The 20,176-nt window shown below is 39.4% G+C and overlaps 1 protein-coding gene across 2 annotated transcripts in view; it reads left to right on the top strand.

The window, feature by feature from the left end:
* Window positions 1–20,176, top strand: part of zbtb16a (zinc finger and BTB domain containing 16a) — a 110,274-nt gene that overhangs the window by 42,635 nt on the left and 47,463 nt on the right. For both annotated transcript variants that reach the window (XM_084136858.1, XM_084136857.1), the window contains exon 3: window positions 3,557–3,654. In XM_084136858.1, the coding sequence (XP_083992984.1) occupies window positions 3,557–3,654 (98 nt within the window). The remainder of the gene's footprint in view (window positions 1–3,556; window positions 3,655–20,176) is intronic.

Raw genomic sequence — 20,176 nt, forward strand, 5'->3', positions numbered from 1 at the left:
CCTCCCCTTTCTCTTACACACACACACACACACACACACAATCTACAGTTTCTGAGACCAGAGCACAGCTGGTTGGAGAGGCATATATATCCCATAAAATCTACAGAGGCTTTACTTCTGGTTGTCCAGAAAATAGAACTTGTAGTAATTGCGGGGGCAGGTGACCCAGCAACTTTGCCTTTACGACAGGACTGCTGCCGCACTCTACGCTGGAAGCAGGTTTGAGCATGTCATATCCAGGGTCGCCCTCGCTTCCCAAGCACCTGTAAAAATGAGGCACAGATAAAACTAATTACCTCCCTCCGCTTTTAAGCAAACCGTGATATTGCACGTCTTACTGCTTCAGTTAATGCAAAAATCTTTATTAGGATTGGAACAGAGATGGCAGATACAGATAAGCTGATATGTATTTTGATACTATCGCTAATAACCAATATATGACCAATACTATTGACTACCAATATATGAACGACACCATTTTGTCTGAATACTTATAAATTAAGCACAAAAATTTAAATTAGAAACAAAATTAAACTTTTAAACTAAAAAATGTGAATTTAGGCGTCACAGTATTATACTGACAGTATGACTTTACAATATGCAAATGCATAATCATTTTGAGATTTGGTAAAGATTACATTTAACTTTTTTTTTTAAAGATTGAGTGATAGATGATGACAAAGTTAATCTAAATGTAAAAATAAGGGAAATATGCATGTGCAATTAAATATTCAATTAAATTTTTAAATTTTTTGTAATTTTGGTTGTTTGTCATTTTTATAATTATTTTTTAAATGTCTATTATTTTTATGAATTTTATGTTTTTTTATTTTGTTTTTGTAGTACATGAAGTTAAACAAAAATGAAAATGAGAAACTAGCTGTAATAAAATAAAATACGTTTTTTATTAAATATATATATATTTATTTATTTATTTATTTATTTATTTATTTATTTATATTTATTTGAAGTAACAAAAATGTTTTGTATGGTTTTAGTTTAACTATAATAACCCTGGTACATCCCTGGAGATATTGTGCATCCCTAATTGAAAGTGACATTTGTAAAGGTAGTAACCGTTTTGTCAGGTAATGAACTTAGCATTAGATGACAGCAGAAGTCTCTTATTCTAATGTAAAATATGTAGTGTAAGTCAAGCCTTCCTGCCTCAAGTAGCCGGTCTGCCTTCTCTCAGCTCTCAAACATCCCCTCAGGGCTCGGAGGGTCACTCCGCAGTATGCGCTCTCTGTCAGTCTCTAATCAGTAGAAGCGCGCTCTCCTCAGACCTCAGGAGAGGGACAATGGCTAGATTGAAGGCACACAAAGGCCTTTGAGTGTTCCCCCTACAGTATCTCTGTATTGTGCCGCATTAGCCCAGATCCCAAAGGTGCACAGACCCCTGGCTTTTCCCAGCTCCCTCTCGCGCGCTCACTCGCCCGCCCGTCTTTTGAAGTGCCCTTTATCCTGGAAGGCGTTTACAGGCCTTTTTAATTACTTGCAGCTTGCCAAAGGGCTTTGCTGCTTCATTCTTCTCTTTGTTTGTTGGGTCTCCACAATCCCCATCTAGAAGACAGCCATCAGGATTTTGGATGCATTGCAAGTTTTCTCCAACCTCCCTCCCCTCTCTCTCTTTTGTTTATTTTCTGAAGTCTCTTTTGCGATTCTCAACCTCAAAATGGTTTTCCGTCGTGTTTTTTTTTTTTTTTTTTCTCGCTGAGGTTAAACCACACTTCCTTGCTTCATAATTCTTGCCACTTTTTCTATGTTCTGCCAACTCTTGTTTATAAGAACAGAGAATAAAAGCTTAAATCATTACGACCCAGCATGTGACGCTGATTCACACAACTTCAAACAGAGAAATTGTAAAAAATTGTTTTTGGTTAGTCCGTCTTTTTAAAAGAATCAACCAACAAATCAATTGAACCAAACTGCTTATGGATTTAACTAGCATGAAAATGGCACTGTTTAAAGAAAGGAAGCCTGCCTATCTATGTAGTATGAATAGAAAGTGAAGAATACACATCTTTGTTCCTCATTAAAGATGTATACATTTGGCACTAAAGTGCAAACAATGAGCTAATTACCACTCTGGAAACAATTACCAAATGCTGTAAGCATGCTAATAAAAACCGATTCAGTTCACCACTTGCAGCAAGTTGCCAGTGTTCTCGTGGCATTCTTACAAACCTCGTTCTTTGAGCAGCCTACCTCTACACCGCAACCCATAAAACCTCTTACCTGCCGTGACTGAGTTTCATACCCCTAATGGGTGGCTGTGACTAGCTTGAGTTTGTTAGTTCATCAGTGTTGACTTTCGATCATTTCTACTGGCTTATTAGCAATCGGATGTGATGCATCTGAGGATTAGTGCAGTTGAAAAGATGCAGATGCTCGGGATCTTTTGTTGTCAAGCCTGAGAAAGTCACACATGGGCATTCACGGGTTGATTTAAATCCACACATGGGTTATGGGCCAAAGCCAGAATGCTAATTGTAGAAATGGTAAATACACTACAAAATAGCCAGTCTGCACCAGGTTTCAGACTTAATCTAAAGGACAGTGAAACAAAAGGACATCTTTGTCTCTTCCTGTGCTTAATGGAGCGCCATGTGGCAGTACTGACTCACTTGGTGCCCTAGGCGAGATAAGACCATGACCAAAGGGGAAACAAATAAAAAATTTGACTACTTAGTAGTTCTTCTCCACTTTTTTTGATAAACATTCATTTATTTATTTTCTGTTTATTTATTTAATTTTGGTAAAGTAAAAAAACAGAACTTTTATCTTAATTCATCAAAATGGCTTTTGAATGTCCACTTGACTCAAAATTCAATGGGGGCACATGCTTCCGTGTGTGGCTTCATTCTGTTAGGTTAATCTTTCCTCAATCCAATAATTGAAGAGAACAAATGTTTCACTTTCAGCTCATGAAAAGTTGACCCCCTGTTTGAAATGGGCCCTGCAGCCCGACTCAGCCGTTAAAGTAACTCTTATCTGAGGGCTCATGGCCATCTATATGTTCCTGTTTAGATAAAGAGCTCCTTCATCTCCACTCAGGGAACTGAATGAATGAACAATAGGTCTTTGAACCCTCATGTGCCATTGATAATTTTTGCTTTCAAGGCGTTTCACGATGTCTAGTGACAAACTTAAATGTGTTCTGATCATCTAATATGGGAATAATCAGCTGAAGTGTTTGATGAGAGGGAGATGTGCAGGTTTGACTGGTTGCAAACACTGGTTTAGTTCTCTCTCGAGATAAACAGCGGTTTTACCTTCTTTTTTTTTTTTTTTTTTTTTTCTTTTTTTTTCCTTTCTTTTTTTCCAAAAACAAGACCTATGGTTTTAATACCCTCTGTCTTGTTATCTGGTGTGGGAGGAGCGATAGGAATTGTGTGGTGGGAAGTAAATTCCTGTCTATTCTGTCTTTGCCATTTAGCAAACTATTTGAATCTCATACTGTAGTATACCAGGTGCTTTGCCTGATTATTATTTTTTTGTGCGAGTAACATGAACAGTGTTGGCTGATGTTATTTTGTCCTGTTTCTCCCTGCAGGAAGCTGCACAGCGGAATGAAGACCTACGGATGTGAGCTTTGTGGCAAGCGCTTCCTAGACAGTCTGCGCCTAAGGATGCACTTGCTGTCTCACTCAGGTATCATCACTAATGTGGATGCTTCTTTTTTTTTTTTAGGGTTGGGTGAAATTCAGAATATAAGAATTGGCTCACTTTCAATTTATACGTTTGATATTTGAATTGGAATTTAAATTGTATTTACAGGAAGAGGAACTGAATTGCAATCAATAGAAAGTCACCAGATGGTTTCAAATAATTAAAAAAATCATAATTAAAAAATAATAATACATTTGCCTACTTGCAGTACTAGTTGGGGGTTGGTGTGAATTTTTATTTTTATTAATTTTTTTAAAGAAGTCACTTATGTTCACCAAGGCTGCATTATTTGGTTAAAATGTAATGTATTCCTGTGATGGCAAAACTAAATTTTCAGCAGCCATTACTCCAGTGTCACATGATTCTTCAGAAATCATTCTAATTGGCTGATTTGCAAAACATTTCTTATTATTATCAATGTTGAAAACAGCTAATTACATTATAAATGCCTGTTACTGTCACTTTTGATGAATTTATTGCATCCTTGCTGAATAAAAGTATTGATTTACTTCAAAAATCTTACTTACCCCAAACTTTTGTAAGGTAGAGCATTTCTATTTAATCTTTATGTAGTATCCTACAATATCTCCCTCTGTTTTCTGGAGGTTGTATGTGCTTTTTTTATATAAAAAGTGGAGTCTTTCGCTCTTTTGTAGTCTGTAGTGAATCTGGGTTTGTCTATAAAAGCAGTGGGACTCTGGGTTTCCAACCCAGGCCAACAGGAATCTCCCTTCACCTCCTTCTGCAACTGCCAAATTCACAGGCCAGTGAAGTCAAAGTCCTTACTGCACACCAGACATGCACAATGGTCAAATTTTGTAGACTTTTTGCCCCCCACCCCGTTGAGCGCTCTCGGGTTTATGATAATTAAGAGCGAGTGCTGTGCCGAGGTAATTGATTCTACAGTAATTAGGGGTTTAGATTAGATTAGTTTAAAAAAACTTTCAGATTACACATCCAAACCTTTCTGCCTTGCACCAGTGGAAAATTTTGCTGTCAATATCTTCATATAGTGAGATGAGATTGACTTTTTGTAGGGATGTTTAAAACCATGTGGAGTGGAGAGATGAGTGACATCTCATGCTGGGACGCCCAATTCAATTCATGCACGACTCAGCATGGCAGACTCTGCTCTAAGGAAATATCTAATGTTTATTTTAGAGGCTGTTCAAATCCCAAGATGCTTGTTCAATAACAGACTCTGTGGAGATATTGTAGTACTCGTGCGCTCATAATGGCAGCCCATGGAGCATGGAGCACGGTGACATTTATGAGAGCTGTTTTGCAATGAGACAAAGAGGCAGAGTCTGAACTCCGATGAATACCTCTGTTTGGTATTCCGCACTGACCCGCAGATACGCCTGTACTCGTGCAAAAGTATGTTCTGTGTCATAGTAATCCAGAAATCCTTATGGGAGACTGGCTTGTGCAGTTTGGATAATATGGCTGCGGATAATCCTGCGCTCAGAAGCTGGGTTGCATGAGACTGTGGGCTAGAGAACGCTTCAAAAAGACCTTTGTAAAGCCACTGACTTGCTCAGTGACTCTCCAAACAGAAGGACTAAGTGTCATTCGTTGTGGTGTTAGTGTTTGCGGGGCCTCACACTGCAGGAGTTTGCTGTAGTCTGAACATCGGTCGCTGCGGCTCAAGAGTTTAAGGGTGTCAGTTCTCTTCTGTTTACACTGTCCCCCGCTTTAAACATCAACTCAGATCTCATTTTCTCAAACGGCAATGGTTTTTTGGACTATGTACAACTCGATTACATCAAAAATTGTTATTTCTTTTACAATGCTGCTGCTTCTTTCGTTTCTTCTTCTGCTGCTGCAGCTTCTTCTGTTGCTTCTTTTGCTGATTTTTCCTCTGCTGCTCCTTCTGCTGCTTTTTTTTTTCCATTGCTGCTGCCTCTTTCTCTCCTTTGCAGCTGCTGCTGCTGCTTCCTTCTCTCCTTTGCTGCTGCTGCTTCCTTCTCTCCTTTGCTGCTGCTGCTTCCTTCTCTCCTTTGCTGTTGCTGCTTCCTTCTCTTTGCTGCTGCTGCTTCCTTCTCTCCTTTGCTGCTGCTGCTTCCTTCTCTCCTTTGCTGTTGCTGCTTCCTTCTCTCCTTTGCTGTTGCTGCTTCCTTCTCTTTGCTGTTGCTGCTTCCTTCTCTTTGCTGCTGCTGCTTCCTTCTCTCCTTTGCTGCTGCTGCTTCCTTCTCTTTGCTGCTGCTGCTTCCTTCTCTCCTTTGCTGTTGCTGCTTCCTTCTCTCCTTTGCTGTTGCTGCTTCCTTCTCTCCTTTGCTGTTGCTGCTTCCTTCTCTCCTTTGCTGTTGCTGCTTCCTTCTCTCCTTTGCTGCTGCTGCTTCCTTCTCTCCTTTGCTGTTGCTGCTTCCTTCTCTCCTTTGCTGTTGCTGCTTCCTTCTCTTTGCTGTTGCTGCTTCCTTCTCTTTGCTGCTGCTGCTTCCTTCTCTCCTTTGCTGCTGCTGCTTCCTTCTCTTTGCTGCTGCTGCTTCCTTCTCTCCTTTGCTGTTGCTGCTTCCTTCTCTCCTTTGCTGTTGCTGCTTCCTTCTCTCCTTTGCTGTTGCTGCTTCCTTCTCTCCTTTGCTGTTGCTGCTTCCTTCTCTCCTTTGCTGCTGCTGCTTCCTTCTCTCCTTTGCTGTTGCTGCTTCCTTCTCTCCTTTGCTGCTGCTGCTTCCTTCTCTCCTTTGCTGTTGCTGCTTCCCTTTCCTCTTGTTTTTGCTGCTGCTTTTTACTCTTCCTGTTTTTACACATCTTCCTCCTCTTCTTCATACTCTGCCTTTCCTGCTGCTTCTTCCCCTGCTTTTCTTCATCTTCATTTCTTTTTCATCTCCTTTCCTTTGCTGCTTCTTTACTCTTGTTTTTGCTGCTGCTTCTACTTATTCTTCTTCCTCGGATGCTGCTTTTACTCATGTTTTTTTACTCATCATCATCATCATCTTCCTCCTACTCTTCTTACTCTGCTGCTGCTTCTTCCCCTGCTTTTCTTCATCGCCACCTTCTTTTTTCATCTTCATTTGCTGCTGCTTCCTCTTCTCCTTCTCCATCTTTATCATCAGCTTCTTCACCTTTTAATCCTCCTCCTCCTTCATCAACTTTATAAAATTAATATTAGAATAAGCTATTATACTTAAAGCCTATTGTCACATCAAACTTCAAGTTAATTTATAGCGCTCCCCAAATCCTTGTGAAATGATCTCAGATCCCTGACACAAACATCTGGCTGAGCTTGGCCGTGTTCAAGCACTCTGCCACATGTAGTTTCTGTTTTTTCCCCTTTATTTACATCACCCTTGTATGTTTGAGCCAAAAATGAGAAATATCGGTAATCACAATAGAAGTTTTGCATTGAAAATGGCACAAGAACCAGTCTTAATTCCTTAAGATCTTTACCAAAAAAAGCAGTCTCAGACAGCCTCCCTCAACAGGCGGAATAAGCGAGCATTGCGAGGCGGCTTATTTTTAGTGCATCAAAACAGAGCACAAATAACCCCTAGAACAAAACAGTTTTAACGTTCATATGCTCGATGCTTGACGCATAGCGCTAACCTGGTTTTTGTTTGTAGCAGTCTGGCTCTTGAGAGCTTCACTCTTGTGTAATGCTCAAGCTTTTCAGTGGAAACACTTTTATAGACAGACAGAGTGGCAGAGAGGCAGAGACACGGCGAGGCTCTTTGATTGTTGTTGTTTTTTTTGTGTGTGTGTGCTTTGTTCTTTCATTGCAAACTTTCTGTTTTTATCCTTCCTGTTCTGAGCGGTTTGATTTTTATCAGCGCTCACAATGGTGACACTAAGCAAGTGACTTTGCCCTCCACCTCCTCCGCTCCCTCATCTTCAGGAGAAGGTGCTGAAGAATGGGATTAGGTATGTCGTGTGTATTGTGGTGTACCATTTCAGTCACACACACACACACCCCTCGCTCCTCTCTGTTGGTGCACGCCGTCTCTGTTTGTTTTATTGTGGACTTGGCAGGGCGCCAGTCTGGGCCGCCTGCCACAGCCCAGGGTACAGTATGTACAGTGAATCTTGCGCCAGTTTTTTCTTTTTCTTTTTTTCTTTCCTGTGTTGTCTTTTTTCAAATTATTGTCTGACAGCAGTGGTTGTGGTGGCTGTTTTGTTTTTTGTTTTTTCAGGGGCTTGTGAGGCCTCGCGTCCTGGCGTTTGGGTGGAAGTGCACTGCGGTGAGAGGCTGATAATGGAAAAGTGTGTGTGTGTGTGTTTTCTCTGGTTTAAGGTCAACATGGTCTGGGAGCTGCTGGGTAGTGAGGCAGCACAGCATTGAAGCAAAAAAAAAGGGGGAAAAAAGTGACTCAGCCATTTGGAGCACGACTAGGCTATTAGTGTTATGTGAGCTTCCCTTGTGACTTCAAAGAGTGCAGAGCGTGGTCTGGGTAGGCTAGCCAAGGGACATATTTTGATCCATTTTTGGGGAGGCAAAGCTTTTCGCTGGGATTACAGATCAACATAGGCTGTTTGGCATAAATCTTCCATACTTTTTTTAACTTTTAAATATTTTTTTTTTAATCTGCAGCTATAACAGAATGTAGCTATTAGAGGTCAACAACTATTGTATTAATATAGCGGTTAAATATCGGTTTTATATATTGTGTATTTTATTCATATTTTCAAAATATTTTTACGTAATTATTACAATGTCTTTTCATCGTTTTGTTTTTTCCTCAGGGTTTTCCATCACTAATTTGTCTAGCTTCAAGTTGTTCGGAATTTATCATAATTATTATTTTTTTCTGTAGCAATAACTGGCTGTAGTTGTTAGAGGTCAAACAACTATTGTATTAATATGACATTTAATAAAAATGCTAATTTAAATGCCTTTTTATATTCTTAAAATATATTTGTATGTACTGTGTGTTTTTATATATTTAAATATATATTTAGAAATGTATTTTTAATGGTTTTTCTAGTATGTTACTTGTCCATGTTGGCTCATTTGTCTACCTTCTTCAGCGTAAGATATTCAGCATTTATTGTATTTTTTTATTATTTTTTTTTATCTGACGCTATAATTGTCTTGAGCTTTTGTAGTTCCTTAGACAAAAGGTCGACAACTTGAGGTGAAGTAACTTGTGGCAGATAACATGGATAAAAGGCAGGCTCATTCTTTTCTACCTAATTCTTTGGGCAAACCTTGGTGAATTGAACTGTCCACACACATGCATACATGTACGGGTACACTTGGGGACTGTGTGAACACTCTCATTAGCAAGCCGAAGTGCCTGGTCCAGGCTGATTAAGTCTGTGTGTTATTCTCCAGAGGGCCCAGCCTGTGGACCTCACTTGACTTCATTAGCTCAGTAGACTGAGACAGGTCTAACACAGCAAGACCCCTTGTACACTATCCAGCAGCTCGGCATGCGCCTTTGCCATTGCAATCACACATAAATGCCAATATGGCCGGGTTTTTTTTATATATATATATATAAAAGTAGTTTGAAAAAGAGTTTGTAACTCTTCCGTAACATAGTCATTTAGAAGAAACCGGAATCGTTTTCCTGGGTTTTGTGATCTATCAGCTGTTGCTTACAAGTTGACTTGCAAGCACATGGGCTTTTCTTTCTTTTGATGACAGCGAATTAGCCGTTTCAATTATGGCTGTTACTTGGCCCACAGGCTGTTGTTTAGCTCCATTGTTGCCGAGCTATTATCTTCGTTGTGTAGGAGCTTTTGTCTGCCCATTTCACATTGGTTTCCTGGTTCATGTCCTCAGCTGCATGTGTTGACACTGTGTTTAAGCACAGGAGCAGTTCTCAGATCTGTGTCCTCGCTCTTCGAGGTGAGAAAAATAAATTTTCCTGAGCTGCTTTCATTTCTCACACTAGCATAATCTGAAGATATAGTATGCCAACATTTGCCTTGTGTGTAATATGAGCAGTGGCTCTCAGTTTTCTTAAAGTTTGGACATTAAGTGGTGACCCAACTCAGTATTGCATTAATAATATTAAAGGGTTAGTTCACCCAAAAATGAAAATTGTCATTAATGACTCACCCTCATGTCACTCCAAACCCGTAAGACCGTTTCTCTTCTGAAGACATCTTAAGATATTTTAGATTTATTCCGAGAGCTTTCTGTTCCTCCATTGTAAGTCAATGGACGTGTCACTGTTCACGTCCATAAAGGTAATAAAGACATCATCAAAGTAGTCCATTTGACATCAGTGGGTTATTTAGAATGTTTTGAAGCATCGAAAATACATTTTGGTCCAAAATTAACAAAAACTACGACTTTATTCAACATTGTATTCTCTTCCGGTCTGTTTTCCATCCGCGTTCACGAGTCCACATTGACGCTGCTGACGTAAGACGCTGCTGACGTGTTATCTGGTGTGTCAATGTGGACCTATGATGTGGACTCGTGAACGCGGATGGAAAACAGACCGGAAGAGAATACAATGTTGAATAAAGTCGTAGTTTTTGTTAGGGATGTCCCGATCAGGTTTTTTTGCCCTCGAGTCCGAGTCCGAGTCATTTGATTTTGAGTATCTACCGATACCGAGTCCCGATCCGATACTTCTATAATACATACAAAAAGAATAAAGAAGAGCAAAAAACAGATCCAGGATGTTCCTTATTTTTTATTTAATTCACCTTATTTTAACATTCAACAACTCTGTTAACAAACAGAGCACTTCTGTGAGGTAGCTTGAACAATCAAGTAATAAATAACATAAATTCTTCACTTTTGGACTTTAGTGCAACAGTAAATATAAAAAAAGTCTAATATATAAACAAATAGCACCTCAACTTAAAATACCCGGCAGGCATGTAAACAAATAAAAAAATAAAGTGCCACAGTGTTTGCAAAGCCAGTAATGTGCTTTTAGGAACTGCACTCCGTCTCCTAACTCTTACGCCGGTTTCACACTGCACGCGTCAGCAGAGCGTGCAGCGCGTATTTTTTCCGCCGCCCATGTTAACAGAGCAGAGCAGCAGTGCCGCGATCGTTTCAGCGCCGAGTCTACTTTTGCTGCGCCGCTTTTGCTGAATTAAAGTGACAATGCATTGATCATGGCCAAAAATACACCGCAGTTTTATCCAAAAAGTGCATTGATGATATCTATTGTGTTTTAAACAGTCAATCAAATGACCAACAGCAATTTAAAAAGAAAACAAATGTCCAAAAACAAACTTGTTGCCAGAACAATAAAAACAAAGATGAACCAAAGTTATATAAATGAAATTATTAATAAAATAAGCTTCTTGACAAGTCTTTTCTCTTAAATGTATTTGAAAACGAAATAAAGCAATGCCAACTTATCCATAGAGTACTCTGTCTGTACACAACCCGCGGTTCAGCCGCGCGTGACAAACGCTGCCGCAAAACGCGCGTGTCCTGCTCCTGCTCACCATATGCACTGCTCCTGCGCTGCTTATGCTCTGCTAACGCGTGCAGTGTGAAACCGGCGTAACTCTGTGGCACCGCATAACTATAGATGTGTTAAAAAATTATGAGAATATATATACATATATATCCGAGTCCTGATCGGGAGGTAACGTCCGATTCCGATCGAGTCTGAAAACACGTGATCGGGCCCGATTTCCGATCACGTGATCGGATCGGGACATCCCTAGTTTTTGTTATATAACAATAACATTATTATTATTATGATTATTATTATTATTATTATTATTATTATTATTATTACTGTACTACTACTAGGTCCTGTTGAATTATGTGCCACATAAATGCCTCATCTCTATACTGTAGCAAATAGTTCACCACACAAAAATCATTATGGTCTACACAAACCATCATCATTGCAAGTGTCTAAATGTCTTCTGGGATTATATTTTTTGTTACTTGGTTTCATTGTGTTCATGGTTTTTAAGGATGAGGCCATGTTATACAACTTGCCCATGTTAACTTTGACCAAGTGACAGGTAGATTAATTTTTTTCATGTTATTATTTGTTTAACACTGGTCTTTCTCTCTTGTCCGTGACCAGACCTGTGAGCCATCTTTGTTACCCTCCAGTTGAGAACCACTGCATTAGGCGGCTGAATAGAGTACTGAAAAATGTGAGGCATGAAGGAAGAGAAAAAGAGAAGACAGAGCCTCTCTCTCTCTCTCTCTCTCTCTCTCTCTCTCTCTCTCTCTCTCTCTCTCTCTCTCTCTCTCTCTCTCTCTCTCTCTCTCTCTCTCTCAGAGAACGCAGGGCTCCCACAGTCTGGCCTCTCGCCAGCTCTTCCCTCACAGTGATGACATCATCAGCTGCCGGCAGGTCTGGATGTTCTGCCAACATTCCAGAGCGTTTATGATCGCTCGCAGATGTGAGTCCAGGAACATACTGTACCCAAACTAGAAATTAATGAAACTTGACTGCTTTCCAAGCCACATATTCCAAAATAGAGAGACTGCAAATGGGACAGGAGGAGGGGTGGGATGGAAGAAAGGGCTCTAAATAAAGAGTGGGGGGAAAGGGGGAGGATGCCCCGGTGCTCAGCGCTCTCATGTAAATTCTTCACAGCAGCTGATAAAGCCCCGTCTCACCCTCCTCCTGTCCCTCCCTCCCTCATGTGTAATAGTCAGGGGAAGACGGGCTGCATGGATAAATGGCCTGAGCTTCTGTTTGGCAGTGTGCCCTAAGTTCTCTCTGGTGGTTTAAACCCATAATACTTTCCCTGACCTGTTGATGTACATTAAATCCCCATTTAAAACAGCGTTTGAATTATGTGCCACATAAATCCTCTGTTATAAGGTCCAGGAGAAATGATTACACAGGGAGGTAATGGCTCAGTAATCGTTTGACAAGTTTACATCCCATCAAAAAGCTGACAAGAGTTTATTCCCATGATGCCCAGGGGTGAGCTGTAAGGCCATTTTTTTTTCTCTTCCTCTGATGGGCCAGACATGATAAATGTTAATGTCTGTTTTAATATCTGTGGTTAATGTTTTAATTCAGAGATATAGATATTTTTAACTTTATCGTTATCGGCCAGATAAGAAAATTATTTATTTGATAATTTGATAAATGATTTATTAAAGCAGATAAATAATGGATTTCCTTCAGCTGAGACACTTCAGATACACACTGTTCGCCATGATTGTTTTGAATTGCTTGAAATTTGATTGGAATCACTTCAAAAAAGAAAAAAATACAGCGCAACATGTGCAGCGCAAGTCTGTCATATGGGCTACATAAAATTATAATGACAACATTATTATTGTGTGCTTGTGACATGGCATGACAATGGTGAGACTTTTGTTTTTGTAATCAGTCTCTCAGAAATTCAGAAATTATATAAACTTGGATTTAGATTTATCGGCCAATATGTGACCCTGGATCACAAAACCAGTCACAAGTCGCATGGGTATATTTGTGGCAATAGCCAACAATACATTGTATGGGTCAAAATTATCGATTTTTCTTTTATGCCAAAAATCATTAGGATATTAAGTAAAGATCATGTTCCATGAGGATATTTTGTAAATTTCCTACCGTAAATGTATAAAACACTTATTTTTGAGAGTGAATGCAGCACAATCGCAAACATAAATGGACAACTTTAAAGGACATTTTCTCAATGTTTCGATTTTTTTTTTGCACCCTCAGATTCCAGATTTTCAAATAGTTGTATCTCGGCCAAATATTGTCCTATCCTAACAAACCATACATCAATGGAAAGTTTATTTATTCAGCTTTTATATGATGTATAAATCTCAATTTAAAAAAAAAAAAGACCCATGTGACTGGTTTTGTGGTCCAGGGTCACATATATCGGTTATCGGCTTTCAAATAAAAATAATTATCGGTTATCGTATCAGCCAAAATGTTCATATCGGTGCATCCCAAATATATATATAATTATATATAATTATATATAATTAACATAGTGGAAATCCAGAGTATATCCCTTAATGAAAATTAATATCATCCTCCTAATCTAAATAAAAAAACATATTAAATTATAGAATGTTATATTTTTATAAATAATTTACTATTAAAGAAATATCTAACTGAAGGCCAACTTTGATATTACAATGCATTTAGCAGTTTAATTTGTTATTCTCAAGAGTAATGGAACATTTTGGTCCTGCATTGGTTATTATTGAAATGCACATAATTCTGAAATCGTCATATTTGGAATATATCTCAATACTTTTTACGCCTTTCCCCGGACAAATGAAGAAAAATCGCAATGTTTTTTGTTTTTTTACCTATATGATGCTTCAATTTTTTAAGGATATTTGGTATTTGTTTCATTCCTCTGCCTCTTTTCATTGCAGCCATCATCTTGTTAACATTTTTCGATTAAAACATGGAATAAGCTCACACCAGCTATAATACCCTGTAAAAGATCCTGATCTTAGTCCTTTGTTGTCGGGTATTGCAGCTTTAAATCCCTTTGGTTGCTAAGTAGCAAGTGCCCCTGTGCTCTAATGGGCTGATTTGGTATTCAGCTCAATGCCGGGTCTTATTTTTGTATGCGAGACAAAGTGTTTTGATGGAGGGTGATTGCAGCAGCGTCTGGAGGCTGTTTGGGAGTTTTATGGGCTGTACAGTACACCGTGTGCCTTCTAAAACAGAACACAGGCGATTGAATTTTGGATTTGCTTCATCATTTCTCTCCTCTGAGCAGCCTATGTCAAAAAGGGAGCGTAGCTGGAAGGGCACAGATTAATTTGTTCTGCTGGAAATGAGAGCGGTACAGCAAAACACACACAACACGCAAACATGCAATATGCGCGCGCACAAGAACTACAGCAAGGAATGCATTTAGTTCCTGTGTGCTGCCATTGGAATGGATGGGTGGCTGTGAATTGAAATGAAGCCACTATTCCATGATTGGTGAATGTTGGGATATTGGTGGGAAGGCAACTCATAAATTGACTGGCATAATGCATTTGACGTGACACCTTCATAAGTTCATATTATTATATGCATTTATTTATATTTGTGTATTTTATACTTAGATTTTTTTATTATTAATATTAACGTTTTAATTAAAAAATTTACCCCTTTGAGTAACCTTAAATAAAAAAAATACTGGTTAATATAAGCAGTATTTATTTATCTATAATTTAATTTTGTAAGCTGATAAAGCTTAACATTTTTTGACCCCTTCGAGAAACCTTAAATAAATAAATACTGGTTAATATGACCAGTATTTATTTATTTATTTGTTTATGATTTAATTTTAAATTGTGTTAAATTACTTTTTATTTTTATTTATTTTATTATGGCTATCATTTTAAGGATATTGCAGTCAAATTTGTACACATTGTGGACCGGGTTCTTAATGGTGTCTGAACGAAAGGCCCATTTATTGTTTTACGGCACTAACAAACATTGGACGCAATCCAATCTAGAAAGCTGTTTTTAGCCGTATCTCAGTTTTATATCAGTTTACATCATGGTAAATCTTTATGGCGCAATTGCTTTCACCTCACTGATAACTCGGCTTTGTTGACATACATATGAGGGAATGGCTTGACCTAATCAAGATTTCGTCACTCATTCACAACAATGGCTAATAATTAATCAACATCAGAGTGATACCACTCTGCTTGGTTTGCGGGCATTTTAGGTCATGTTGATTTAAACCAGTTTGGTAAAAGAGCTGCAATTCCACCACAAGATTTCCAGCACTGGCAGAGTCCCTGGAAAAAATGATGATTTGTTTGTTTATTGGGTTTGTTTGTGTTCAAAGATCAAGGCTTTGATTGCAGCTGTGAGCCAGTGGTTAAAATGCTGTGGTGTGTTGTTGCTGGTAGTGTGTTGGAGGGGGCTGCTGGAAAGGGGGGGGAGGGGGCTGCTGGAAGGGGGGGGGGGGGGGTTGTAAGGGGAGGCTAAATTTAAATTGTAATTGGCCGACTTCCACAAGCTTGCGGGCATTTTAATGAGTCATAATAACTTCATTTAAAACCAGCTGAGCAGAAAATAGATTGGAGAGGAGCCTGTGGCCAGTATGGATTTGTTTTTGTTTTTTTCTTTCATCGTTGAGGCCAGACCCGCTCTGTCAGGCCTGATGGGCCACTGAGCAGACAGGACATCCTTTGTGGATTTATCATATCACTGTCCACTTTGCATTCAGATCATATTCGGACAGTTCCCACCATCATGCTCCATATCGAGTGCCGAGCAGTCGGACAGTGCACCCATTCATGAACCATTCATCAAAACTCATGTCACTGCAACATTCTAAGAGTCTTTCTACAATATTAAAGGGATAGTTCACCCTAGAATTGATCTGTGTGACTTTTCTTTCTTCTCCTGAGAACAAATGATATTGTGAAGAATGTTTTAACTGTTTTTGTCTACACAAAAAGTCAATGGGGTCCAAAACAATAGTGGACCCCGTTGACATTCATTGAATGAAAAAAACACAAAAAAAAACAGACATTTTTCAAAATATTTTCTTTCATGTGCTACAGAAGAATCAGTCATATAGGTTCGGAATGACATGAGGGTGAATAAATTATTCTTGGGTGAAATCGATTTTAAGAGTGGAAGCTGCAGGCGTACGTTCGATTTTAAGTCTCTAAATTGGATGTTTTTATTCGTGGATAAAAAAGTTATTTACTAAGTGTCATTAAAGAGCGAAATCTTGTAGATGTGAGGACATTGACAGCACCTCCTCCGTGACGTTGTTTTAGATTAAGATTAAGAGGGTCATCTGCTGCTAGAGTTTAAATGAATGGGGGAATGTGTTGGCACGCTCTGTGCCAGTCCAATAGAGTTTGAGTGAAGCGAGCGGGCACACCTCTACGGCAGAGGCTTCGTACACACTGCTGCAGGTTAAGAGGGGCCCTCTAGCGTGAAACACACATTCAAAGCCATGCGCGCGCACAGTACTGTCGAAACCCTTCAGTGCCGCCACCCACCGATGCCTCACCTGGCCTTTATCTCGGCTGAGGCCATGAAGACAGAGTGTGTGCTCTTGTGTGATAAATGCCTGAATTCTGCTTATCCCATTCAAACGAATCGGTGTCCGCCTGCCCTTCTCTCTCTCCCCCCGGGGGGCTTCTTATTCGAGACCCTTACATGTTATATCCTCCGTATATAGACGTGTACAGCATGTTTCCATATTTTCTTTCTGAGTAAATGTGGCAGCAGTGAGGTTTTTATTTTTGAATGCTTTGACGTCTAATGACATCATCTCCGCCCCCTTAGCACGAACAAAAAAAGGTCTTATAAGCCGAACTGTTTAAGTCACCTAAGAAAATCCTGTTATTCCTCTGTATATTTGTGGGTCAGTACAACATAGAGAGCATCATTGCAAGTAGCTGTATGCTGGATGAAATATGATTTGTTTTCTGCGTAATAGCAATAAAAGTAAATACTCTCCAAGGCACGTTTTTTCATCGTGTTGCGTTAGCTCGGTCGATTGCTTTGGGAAACTTTTAGATCAATTTCTTAGCGCAGATTAAAAAGCTATGAATCCCATTTATGGAAGAGCTCCCTTATGAAATGCTCTTTGAAACTTTCATATTTTGGCTGAAGAGTGAATCAGACGCTAAGCAAAGATCTGCCGACGGCGCTTTCATGTAAAAGAAAAAAAAAAGATAAAAGCAGTCCCATCTGGAAGTAGCCAGGACACACAAGGGTTGCTTTTATGCTATCCATTCCACTGGGAGGTTCAACATGAAAAGCAGCCGTGGATATTGTGTTATTACTGTTGCAAACACGTCTGTGGATCAGAATACTAATCCCGGGCCGTCCAAACAATTTCAGCGCTGAAGAAAAACACCTCTATCTCAGGCACTTTGAAACTGTCTGCGGCGACACGAGTAATTAATGTTTAATGGGCATCTACTGACAGGGCGAAACCTTCTGAGACACTGTGGGGCTATTGTGAAAAAAAAAAAAAAAAAAAATGTTCTCTGGAAAAGCATCATATTATATAACTTGTAATAGTGCTTGAAGTGCTTCCAATAGGAGCTTGTTAAAAAACAGAAGGTTTGCAGCTAGTAGCTATATCAATATCCTGTTTAGTCAATGCAGATTGTAACTGTGATTGTACAGAAATTGAATGTGCAGATGCAGAGCGAAAGAAGATGAAGAGGAAGTCAGTGGATCTGGAACGAGTGTGAGGACGTTGTAAAAGGTTTTAGTGAGGAAGTTAAAGGGGGTGTCGCGCAGTTGACGTTTGTGTAGAAAAGAAGTTTATGGAAGTAACTTTTTCCTCTTTTTTTTTCTTCTGCCATCACCCTCTTTCTCTTCCCCTTTATTTTTTTTTTAAATCAAGGATGGTTCCTGCTGTCTTAAAATTATTAAAAATCTTGTGACATAATGGAAAGAGAAATCAGGGCCAGCTGGTGTCATTTGGCATGCTGAGCTAATGGTCGTTTATTCATGAAACAAAATATGCCACAAAGTTTGCAATTGGATTGTTTTCCAGTCTTGAATCTGAAGCTGATTAACTTTTTCTTCGTAGACGAATCCATTTAAATCAAGTGATAAACAAATGTAAATGACTGTCCCTGAGAGCTGTTAAAACTCACTGTTTGCTTTTCCTTTTGTTTTTTTCTGTTAGATTTCTTATGTGCACCGCGTTCCGTGCGGTTGTTCCTTTTGGTCCATGTTGGAGTCACTCAAACTTGCCGCCTTATTTGCTGTTCTTTTGAAAAAAAATTGTGTGTGTTTTTGGAAACCGTAACACCTCTTGCATGCTGTTAAGTGTGGAACGGTTTAAAAATGACCTGTACTATGTGGTTGCATTCTAGTTGCTGTCCCATAGGTCGTTGTGTAGCCTGTCGCCCCTCCCCCACACTCCTGACCTGGACCTTAATAAACTAGAGAGTGCCTTTGACAATGTGTGACTTGAAAGCAGGAAATAATGGGCACTAAATGTTAAATCTTTACAGGTTATTGACCTGTGGAGCATACATAGGCTCTGTTAACTATGTGCAGCCTGACACTGACTGCCTAGCACTTCTGTACCACTCATTTTACTGTGCTAGCACTTTGCCAGTTACTAGTTAGCATTTCTCACATCGCTGTCACAGCTCAGGACTGCTTTAAGTACTCAAACCATAATTTAAAATAAGGGATTTTTTTTTTTTTTCCCCAATTTGATTTCATATCTGCTTTCATATCTGCCTTGAGACACATTCACTCTCTATTTCACTTTTCACTTGACATCAGTGGGTGTCAATTTTTCACATGATTGACCTTTACATAAAATTGATAATTAACCCACTAAATGCATTTAGTTAGTTTATTTTAGTTTAGTCTAGTTTAGTCAATCTACTCATGAACCTCTAGGAATTCTACTAGTGGTCCATGGACCACAGTTTAAAAACCACTGTTAAATTGATATGGACCCATCCAATTATATTTCAGGACCTGGATTCACCCTCCCTGCTCATGAAAGGCAAATAAGGAAAGAGCAGAACCGGCCTCCCACTGCTCTGCGCCCAGCAGTAAAGGCATTTACAGCACTGTAAAGACGGCTCAATTGTCGCATCCAGTGGTTGGTTGAAGTTTCGGTGGTCGTTTGGGGAAAGGGTTCACCGCATGGTCAGGCTCTCAGGTTCTCCTGTGATGAATAAAATAGGGCTGGTGGTATCGCTCTGTTTTCAGCCAACCTCACAGGTATTGATCAGGCAGCAGAGCAAAGGCAGATCATTTCTTGCCCTTTCTTTCTCGGTGTGCATGCTAAATTTTTATGTAACACCTTTTTTATTCCTTACTTCTTTCACATTTACAGATTTTCAAAATTGACTTGTCTCTAGGTTGCATGAACATTTAGTCGAGTAATGCAGTTTTAAAACATGCAACTTTCATGGCACGAGATGCTTAAAAACAGCCAGATATGTCTGTCTCCATGCGTATGACCTAGTCATCTATCATGACTCATCCCTACTCTTTACCTTTATAATATGCTTGATTAGTTTTTGTATAGTCAAGTCAAGTCATCTTCATTTATATAGAGCTTTTAACAATGTAGATTGTTCCAAAGCAGCTTTACAGAGATACAAGGATAGTTTAAAGTAACAGAGATTGTTTTGGCTTTATAGCAGTTCTTGAATAAAGTTATTTTCCAGCTAAAGTTAATTTGATTGATTCACTTCGGTCGCAACGATCATTAGTTATTAACTTAGGGGCCGCTAACACAACACCGTTTTAACAGGAAACTCTACACAGACTTTAAACGCGAAACCTGTGAGAACGCTGATGACGTGCACATGCGTATTACGAATTCAGTCTATTGGTATGCGCGTTTGAATATATGTGCGCAGGTTTGTAATTCCCTACAAACCAAGCCTTAAAAAACTACTTGTCTGGCCTTACGGTAATTTTACAGATACAGAATTGTATCACTTCGGGGTAGATACGCGAACTGAATTTTCCCAACAACGCTTTATCTGTAGAGTGGTAAAGGGATCCTCCATAAGGAGAAACTAGTTGGCACTTTAGCACCCCGCTATGACATCGGGTCCAGGCGCAGGTCCTTCATCAGATCTTGATACAGCCTGAATCCGGCAGGCTGCGGGAAAACCTCGGGATAAACAAAAACACTAAAATTAGCGTAGATGCCATTCTTC

Source organism: Abramis brama (assembly GCF_963993115.1).
Source record: "Abramis brama genome assembly, chromosome: 15".
NCBI classification, from domain to species: Eukaryota; Metazoa; Chordata; class Actinopteri; order Cypriniformes; family Leuciscidae; genus Abramis; species Abramis brama.